General features: G+C 39.3%; 1 protein-coding gene across 1 annotated transcript; it reads left to right on the top strand.

Annotated features, from left to right (window-relative positions):
- Positions 1–8723: 8723 nt before the first annotated feature.
- LOC138301595 (olfactory receptor 5V1-like) lies at positions 8724–9662 on the top strand. The gene has a single exon (XM_069242112.1). The coding sequence runs from the start codon at positions 8724–8726 to the stop codon at positions 9660–9662; it is 939 nt and encodes a 312-aa protein (XP_069098213.1).
- Positions 9663–9974: the final 312 nt, after the last annotated feature.

Genomic DNA, 9974 nt, shown 5'->3' with positions numbered 1-9974 from the left:
AGTTTTAGGACCGGCAGACTCACAGTGGCAGTTGGATCGCTGCCATTTCTTCCAGGTTGGGTGCAATGCCAAACATGCTCAACTATATCAAGAAGCTCCCCCACATATTCATCAGTTGTTCGATAAAGATATCTTCTCACAGGACAGGATTTGGACATGCCAAACCAACCACATGTTATCCATCATGGAGAGTTTTGACATCTAGGGGTTGTGGAAGGTATATTGTTGAATAGGTTAGAGATCACCCTCACCAGAGGTAACCTCTCACTCCTGAGATTGAAAGAAGACTGGTATTGCACTTGCATGGAAATAATTTGAAGAGAGTTAGTAGACATTCCTGCCGGTTGAGAGCTGTGTGGATAGGAATCACATGTAGCCAGAAAAAGCACTCACAACTGCTTAGCTGGTGGCTGGGGAATTGCAATTCACAGGAGAGTCCTTGAACGAAGACTGCAGGACAGCCATAGGATGGTGTCTTTGGGTGAATAAAGATCTCTTTCTTCTTCTACAGTTGGCAACTGTTGGACTGAAGAATTATGATAGATAAAAACTCTCCTGGGATTTCCAATCATCTTTTCCTTGTGGATGGTGCACAATTACTGTCAGGCTCTTTTTTACCCAGGTCATCCAAGAGTAAGCTGCAGTACATTGTCAGTGAAACAATAAAGACTGTGTAAAGACCATCGTCAGGCTTGGTTCTCATTAGCTGGAAATATGAAGTCATACTGTATCATAGGCATGTGACATGGTGCTTAACCACATGAAGTTACTATTTGTTCTCTGCAAGGCAATACAAATGTGTATTATGGTATATCACCTGCTAGTGGCACAGATGCAGCCTGTTAAAACTTGTGTTACTGGTTCACAGCGGTATGCACCGTGTCGAAGCAGGAACCACAGTCCTGGTCAAGGTAAGTCCGAAACAAAGAATAAACCAATGCTTACTCTCTGGCAGCTTGGCACAGGACAGACATGCTTAAATTAAGAGGCAATGTGTAAATAATTAGTGCAACACTTCAAACAGTAACAGAGTGAAAACACCACAAAAGAACTCCACACCAGGTTTGAACAATAGATTCAATTTCTATGAGCAAAACAAGACCAACATGACAAAAACCCAATCAATAGAAGTTGAGATATGAATTTTAAAAGAATAAACTGAAATGTAGTGCTTAAAAGCATGACACACTAACTGGGGCTATCTGGTCACAGCAGACCAGGTAAAATCCACATCTTCAAAATGACTGATATGCAGCCCCGGACAAGTCCCATGAGGTTTTACCTCATGAAGAATTTAACCAAGTGTCCCATTCATGGGGAAGAAGTTTGCCGGGAGAAAGGAGAGCATGTCAGGTGGTAGTCCGTGGGTGCAAAGAGTCAGCTGGGCATTGTAGCCAGGCAGACTGGGGCCTTGTGGCCACAAGCGGTGATGCTTGCTGTGTAAAAAGATGACATTGTGGCGTCTCTCTCTGATTCTTCAGGGAGATGCTCAGTTCTGAAGTGAACAGGCCCATTCTGAGTCACAAAGAGTGCAAAAGCATGATTGGATTGGGGGAGGCCAAACACCACTTCCAAGGGCCCAGGGCCTCTTGGAGGTCAGGAGCTTTCTAAAAGTGGGTTCAGGAGCTGTTGGTGATACCGTAGAAGTCTTATGTGTTCCAGAGACTTCAGAAGAACAGGAGGCAAACCAGCACACCCTTGGAGTCACTCTGGTTCTGGGTTCAAGTGATGTGAGTCCAGTCCTTTCCAGCCAGGTAAGGAGGGCGGCAGACATCAGGTCAGTACAGCAAGAAAGCAGTTCTTCCAGAGCAGCAGTCCCGCATAGTAGCCGTCTTTGTAGCAGGACATCAGTCTGACTTCCTGGCAGAACAGAATTGTACTGGGTTGGTAGGGTCAGAGGTCCAATATTTATACCCAGTTGTGCCTTTGAAGTGGGGGTGACTTCAAAGAAGGGTCTTTGAAGTGCAAAGGGGTCCTTTCCTACTCCCCTGGCTCCAGACTTCTTCCCAGATTGGCCCACCCTGATGTTGATGTCCAGCAGCCACACCTTAGCTCCCTCTATGTGTGGCTGTCTAGAGGGAATGTACAAGCCCACCTGTCCCCCCACCCCAGATCTGTATTGGAGACAGGCTGCAGGCACACAGGGCTAAGAGCAGGAAGATGCCAACTTTCTAAATGTGGCATTTTCAAAATTGAAACAATAAATCAAAAACTAAAGAGGATTTCTTGTTACAATTCCACAGGTACTAAACATGATATATCTACTCCTTCTCAATTGGGAATTACAGCTTATTGAATGTAATAAGGAATCCCCAGTGTTAACCTATGAGAGGGGTTGGCCTCAAAATAGTGAAAAATGAATTGGGGGGGCTTTCACTACCAGTACAGATAAAACTTAAAAGTATAAGTCCTGCCTTTAAGTACACACCATTGTGCCTTATGGGCTACCGTGGACCTACCTGAGGGATGACTATATGTAATAAAAGAGGAGTATAAGGCTTGGCAATAGGTTTTAATAGCCAGGTCGAAATGGCAGTGTAAACTGCACATACAGGCTCTGCAATGGCAGGCCTGAGACATGTTTAAGGGTTACTTGAGAAAGTCACATACACAGTGCTGCAACCTCACTTGTAGCACTAAATTTACAAGTCCTGGGCACTTGTTGTGCACTTTACTAGGGACTGCTATGTAATTTAAGTATATCAGGTGTTGTTAGACTTTTCATCCTCGGCGTGGTCTCCCTTAACATTTTGCCTCTGTTCCCCAAGTTGTTGATGTGTGCTGGACTCTGATTTTGCTGTTTTTGTTACTCTGGGCACTTTACCACTACTAACCAGTGCTAAAGTGCAAGTGTTCCTTTACAAAATGTGTATGTAATTGGCTTATCTATGATTGGCATATTTGATTTATTAGTACGTCCCTAGCACAGTGCACTAGAGGTGCCCATGGCCTGTAAATCAAATGCTACTAGTGGACCTGCAGCACTGGTTGTGCCACCCACCTAAGTTGCTCTGTAATCATGTCCCAGACCTGCCATTGCAGTGTCTGTGTGTGCAGTTTAAACTGTAAATTCAACTTGGCAAATGTACCCACTTGCCAGTCATAAACCTTCCCTTTTCTTACATGTCAGACACCCCTAGGTAGCCCCAAGGGCAGGGTGCAGCGTATGGTTAAGGTAGGACATATAGTAATATGTTTTATATGACCTGACAGTGAAATATTGCTAAATTCATTTTTCACTGTTGCAAGGTCTGTCCCTCTCATAGGTTAACATGGGGGATATCTTTAAATCTGATTAAAGTGTAGATTCCCTTTGGGAGCGGATGGACATATGGAGTTTGGGGTCTCTGAGCTCATAATTTAAAAATACATCTTTTAGTGAAGTTGATTTTAAGATTGTGTGTTTGAAAATGCCACTTTTATAACTCCAAGGGTGATGGTGTGTGACGGCTTTGGCCTCAGCTCCCCTAAGGGAACCAACGTCCACTGTTTCTGCTGGGCTGAACGGTGGAAACATTGTAATACAATGCCTCTGCCAGTCAGCCAGTTGGAAACATAGTAATACGATGGGGAGTGAAGCTGTCAGTTTGACAACAGCCTCATCCCCGCAGGCTTGGCAGTCCGGCGGTTGGACTTCTAAACTCATAATGGGCCCCTTACCTCAGGGCGCAAGTTATAGTCACTTGAAAGAACTCTATCATTAACTGCTGAATTTCTGTGGTTTTGTATGAGTGAATCCAGAACCTAACTAAAATGCCCCTGTAACCTTTGTTTTTTTCTGTGGATTTTTTTATTTATTTTTTACGTAAAGTAATTTTAATTACTATACTTTATTCCAACCCCTGCCTTGCATGACCAAGCCCTTATAGCCACCCAACCCCATAGCACATCTTCCTCAACCCCTCTTCTAACGTATGCTTTTTCTCAGAATTTCTTAGGCTAGAGACAGAATAATAACTGTTACCCCCATTCAATGTATGTTCTTTCCTCAATGTTTGTTAGACTGGACATTGTTTCTGCTACGTATGTTTGAGTAATTCTAGAGTAGCAAATGTTCCACCAAGCTATGTATTTTTCCAAGTCATTTTAGTATTGCATTTAGAGTGGTGTATAGTAGTGTTTTTGAACTGTGTTTTATTTTATTTTTTTAATGTGTTTGGATTGAAGTTAGGTTAGTCCTAGAATGCAGTCAATTATTGATTGGAGCGATAGCTGGGTTCCTGTAGTAGTAGGTACTGCTACTTCATCATGATATATTAGTCCAGTAAGAGGTGTTTCTTCAACTCTTTCTTAAATTGAGCAGGGTTGTGGTAGTCTTGAAGAATACAGGGCTTATTTTGAATCCTGGGCCCATAGATGTAAAAGGTGTGCTGATTTTTTGTTTTCTTTTTGACACCTCTGTGTCTTCAGTTTAATGGTACCCCGACTACGGATGTGCGAAGAGACACTGGAAATGGTGAGCTTGACAGTCAGAGAGGCAGTGGTGGAGGCCGTGATGTCTTTGTGTAAAATGCCACCGGTATTGACATTCATGCAGGCTGGCAAGCAAGTCAATGGAATTCCATCAGAATGGAGCTGATGCGATCATATTTCTTCAGGCGCTGTATGAGGCATGTTACAGCATATATACGCCTCTAAGGGAGGGTTTCAATAGCACTTCTGATGTTTATGGGAGGAGCAATTTTACTTTATTTAGAAGAGGGAGCTAATAGTAGGCCCATTTTGGTTTTTAACAGTTAGTAGGTATGTATCACACAGCAGTAAGACAAGGAGGATATCCTCTCTATGGGCTTCATGGCTCAAGAATGGTGGCCATTGTAGTTCTATGTTGACCAACTCTGGTGTAGAGGTCGTTACAGTATTATACTGTTCGCTATGTAATGTTACACAGTATGGGATCTGTAAAACAGCCAAAAACAAGTGACAGATAAGAGAGGTTGGTAGGCAGTCACCGATCAACAATTCACTTAATGTAAGTCCACAAACTTTGTAATTTCCTGAGGGGAAAGCATAAGGGACTGTTAACCCTAGAAGACAAACATTTATGCATGACAGGTGTACTAATCTTCCTTGCTTAAATGAGACAAAATATGTCTCCTCCTAAAATGTGCTTGACAAATCTGGGCTCCAAGCACCTAGAGTCAATAAATGATGACTTAGATATGTCCTTCCACACACTGCCTGTCCTGCCGTGATTGCACCATGGTGATATGCTGCTGCACTTGACTGTTGATACATCTTAGTACCTTGTGCAAGCAACTGGATTGGTCTCACTGCGAGAGGCTAGCCATGATGCCACTGGTACTCTGTATTATTCCAGTAGTCAGGAAGTCCTTTCAAATGTGCAACACTGGCATGAGAGCATGGCAGTAATGAGTTAGGTATTTCTTTTTTACAGCTGTGATAAGGATCAACCATGGAGAGAACCAGTAGGCCATTAATACCAAATGAAAGTTGAGTTCTGTCTCTATTAAAGATGCATCCATGAAATCTTGTAAAAATTACATTAAATTACATGAAATTCCACAAAAAACAAACTTGGTGATAGCTTGTATAAAATTAATTATGATATACTTGCCTGGAAACTCCCCTTGTGGGAAATATTTCCTACAAAGCATTTTTGGTTTGGCCTAGTCTATTGTCGGAAACAAGTGTGTGAAATCTTGTTTCAAGGAAATCCTAAACACAATGACAAAATTTGAAATGATCACAAATGTATTCAAAAGTAATAACAATGTGCATAGTTCTGGTTGATATATCTACTCTATTACTCTATTGTACTCTAGTAGTTGTCCACAGGATCAGGAACAGTGTGTAAACAATGCTGTCTTTATAATGGTCAGTTTGCTGAGCGTGTGGCTTGCTTATTTTAGTGCTAACCTATGCATGATTGGCTACTGGTTTGGTTATTTACAGGCCAGGTGATGTGTGCAACAGATGTTCTGCATGAGCAACCCACACCATCTTGGCTTGTTGATAATATGAGTACATATACAGTTCGATGTGAATTACAGTGAGTATGCATTTTGCAGTTTTTCTACGTGTGTTAATGCTGCATGCAAGGTTTCTCTTTTCTTGTATCTGGTGGCATAGTTTTTGCTGTGATTCAAAAAGTATGTTTTAATTATATTGACTACAAACATTTAACATATTGGTTGTTTATGAACTAGTGTTCAATTTCCCTTTTGTTTTACTTGTTCTTACTTTCATTTGTCAGAGTCCTACAATTTAATTTAATGCCTGCATTGGTTTGGGGGCCATTCCACTTCCACTTTGTAGGTGTGTCAGTCTATTTCTATCCCCCCACCAAGGCATTTGATTGATTTTCACTAACTACACCCATTCTTGAGAAGAAAAGGCACATAGATGTCCTCGACTCTTTGTAGATGTCTACCTTTTGAACTTTATTAGTGAATAAACGGTATAGATCCTTAATACCAATTTCAGAATATTGAGGATACTTAATATTTCAGTCGTAATAGCAGAGTATAATCATATCATGGTTTTAGATACTGATGACAAGAATATCTTTTTATTTAACAATAATATTGACGTGTAAGATAACAATTGCTTGTATATTAATTTTCATATAAATGTTTAGTATTCCATCTGTTAATAATGTTTCTATTCATGTGATTATTGTTTTTATAAATGTTTAATTTGTTTACTTTTTTCCTTCATTGCAATGTTTTTAATGTTTTTTTACATTATTATGTTTTTAATTTATTTGAGGTAAGGTTGTAATTATTAAGATTTGAGTGGCTCCTGTTCTAAATCAATGTTCACATTATTTTTCAAGATTTGGGGCCGATTATCAGTTTGTGGGATGGGAACACCTGTCCACCAAACTCCCGACGGTGTGGATGCCCCCGTACTGGCGACCTCCCCTCTGGCCGTATTACAACTTTCCCATGGGGTTGATCACGAAGAGGACCAAGTTTCCAGCCCGTCATCCTAGTGGAAAAGGTGCAGCAGCATTGTCGCTGGCTTGTAACAGAGCCAGCGGCAATGCTGCTGCACACAGGGGGCATCAGCACTCTCAAAATGTGCACTGACTATGCAACACACATGGGCAGTGCAGGGGCGCCCTTCTGCCCTCTGGCACTTGTTCTCACCAGCCTTTTCATGGTAGTTGTATCGCCATGAAAAGGCTGGTGGAGAACAAGGTTATAATCAACAGGGCGGCGCTGAGGTCAGGGGCGCCTTGGCTAATTACAACCTGTCTTTTGTCTTTTCTCCTATATTATTTGGGTTGGAGATAAAATGGTAAATCTTACTCCCAGTTGCAAATAATTGCACCTTTCCCCCAAATTTAGTTGAGCTTAAGTTAGAGTGGTAAAAGAGACTCCCCTCGACAATAACCTTAAAAATGTTTTTGTAGATTTAGAAGATGTTTTTCGTATTTTTTAAAATTTGAAAAATAGATTTTGTTTGTGAAGATATTTAAACATTTATTTATTTTTAGATATGTAGATTTTTACAAAACATTCTTACATTTTTTGTTGGATCTATGTTATGTAAAATCCCATATTTTAATGCAGAAATATATTGTTTTTTGACAATTTATAATATTAAAATGCAAATCTGTAGAGAATAATTATACAATTTATTATTCTTATTTCATTCAAAATATATTTGTACAAGTATTGCAATTTGATTGTTTTTATACACTTTTTAATTAAATTCATTGAGTATTTTTCAATTATAAAATCCATATATTTACACTATATTTTGTTTTTCAATATTATTAATGGAAAATGTAATTTTAAAAATACATTTTGGTATTCTATTTTAACTTTATATATTTTTTGTAGGGTGATTTTGTTTTAATCAATATTTTTGTTATTTAATTAGTAGTGCATGATTCACAGCATTTTGGTAGTCATTATGTTGTCCTTAATATTTTTGCAGGTTGGTATTTCTGTTTTTGATATTCAGGACTACAATTGAGTAAATGATTGCAGAAAATTCCACTGATGTTATGGACATTTCTATGAGATGTTTTGCTCCTGTACGGTGTTTCTTTCCAAATGATTTTTTTGTAATTTCAAAATGGTATGATTGTAGCATGCTTTTGAAGTATTTGGCTTGTAGGTCAGGCTTGGATTGTCAAAATCTTTAATTCTGCCTATGCAATTGGATGAAATGAATTATTTTGCACTTCATGGTAACATTACTCATTGTTTTGCCCAGTTATCACTTTGATGGAATTTCTCAGAAAATAGCTTTAGGCCATACAAATATGCCACATTTAGTAAATTAGATGCTCATTTACTTTACAAAAATAAAAACCCAACTCCTTTAATTTCATTTTCTTTCTAGCAGAAGCACATAGAAACCCCGCAAAAGACTTTCCATATATTTTGACAAATAATACTTCCTGGATGAATTTATGGAAAATTCAAAAATTAAGGTTATTTGTATATCAGGTTTTGAAAATGTCACTAGATCTACACATATTTTCATGAAGTGTATAAAGAAATGACTCATAATATAATACAGGATGCAAGCACATGTATTCATGTGATACTTTATTGCTTATCAGACATATGTGCCTTTATCTACTACTGAGCATGAAAAAGAGAGAGAAAATGTGAGACTAGAGAGGTCACAGAACATGAGAATTTGCTATGGGTGTAATGAGCATTGAACAATTAAGAGCATTAAGGAATGCACTGAGATAATAGGTTCTTTACTTTTTTTAGGTGAAAATCGTTGCCTAAATGGAAAGTGGAAATCAGACCTCAGTGAAAGATTTCATTCTCTTGGGACTCTCTCAGGACCAGCAGCTGAAGGGACCCCTTTTTATGGTATTTTTTGTTATGTACTTCACCTCCTTGCTGGGAAACCTAACAATCATTTTAACAATATGGATGGACATTCATCTTCATACACCAATGTTCTTTTTCCTTAGTAACCTTTCCTTCCTGGATCTTTGCTATTCATCTGTCACTGTGCCAAAAATGCTTTTTTCTCTTCTTGGATTGAGTACATCTATATCTTATGCTGGATGCATTACACAACTCTACTTCTATGTTTCCTGCTGCAGCACAGAGTGCTTGATCTTATCAGTGATGGGCTATGACCGCTATGTGGCAATATGCTCCCCCTTGCATTACTCTTCAATTATGCGCAGGGATGTGTGTCTGCGAATGGCTGTGGTTCTCTGGACAACAGGATTTCTGACCTCTGTCATCCATACCATCCTTACAGCTAGGCTCCCTTTCTGTGGGTCTCATGGAATAAATCATTTCTTTTGTGACATTCCACCCCTTTTAAAGTTGTCTTGCTCTAGTACATTTATCAATGAGGTTGTTGTGTTGACAGTAGGTGGGTCCCTCGGACTCAGCTCCTTCCTGCTTACATTGGTTTCCTACATTCATATTATTTCAACCATTCTTCAGATACGTTCAGCAGCTGGAAGACGCAAGGCTTTTTCTACTTGTGCTTCCCATCTGATTGTTGTCACATTATTCTTTGGAAGCATCAGCTTCATGTATATGCGACCTGCATCCAGCTACTCCATGAAGCAGGATAGAGTAGTATCTGTGTTTTATGCTGTTGTCACTCCTGCATTGAACCCCATTATATACACACTCAGAAACAAGGAATTTAAGAGAGCTCTGAAAAAAGCAACAAGCAGAAGCATAGCCTCTTACTAAAGATATCCTTTATTTTTAACTTGCAGATCACGTCTCGCAAAATCAAATCAAAAGTCCTGAAGAAGGCAAAAAGCTTGAAAGTATGAAACATTTGTTTTTTAAATGATCAAAAATTTGATGTGATAATCTAAAGACTATCTGATCACATTGAAACATAAACATTACTGAGTCAGTGTTTTTCATCAAACCTTGAATACATCACAGAATGTATATATATTTTCTTAATCAAACACTTGACCGCTGTTCAATCGAGGTAAATTGTAAGAGCTCACAATGGTAAGTGTATGGTCAAATGGAAGACTGAAAGACTGA

The sequence above is a fragment of the Pleurodeles waltl genome, chromosome 6 (genome assembly GCF_031143425.1).
Source record: "Pleurodeles waltl isolate 20211129_DDA chromosome 6, aPleWal1.hap1.20221129, whole genome shotgun sequence".
NCBI lineage: Eukaryota > Metazoa > Chordata > Amphibia > Caudata > Salamandridae > Pleurodeles > Pleurodeles waltl.
The sequence above is the reverse complement of the archived record's forward strand: the minus strand, read 5'-3'. Positions and strand labels throughout refer to the sequence as shown.

What these genes read in the sequence shown, in the direction of transcription:
- LOC138301595 (XM_069242112.1), top strand. Translation starts at nt 8,724, where the DNA reads ATGGAAAGTGGAAATCAGACCTCAGTGAAAGATTTCATTCTCTTGGGA.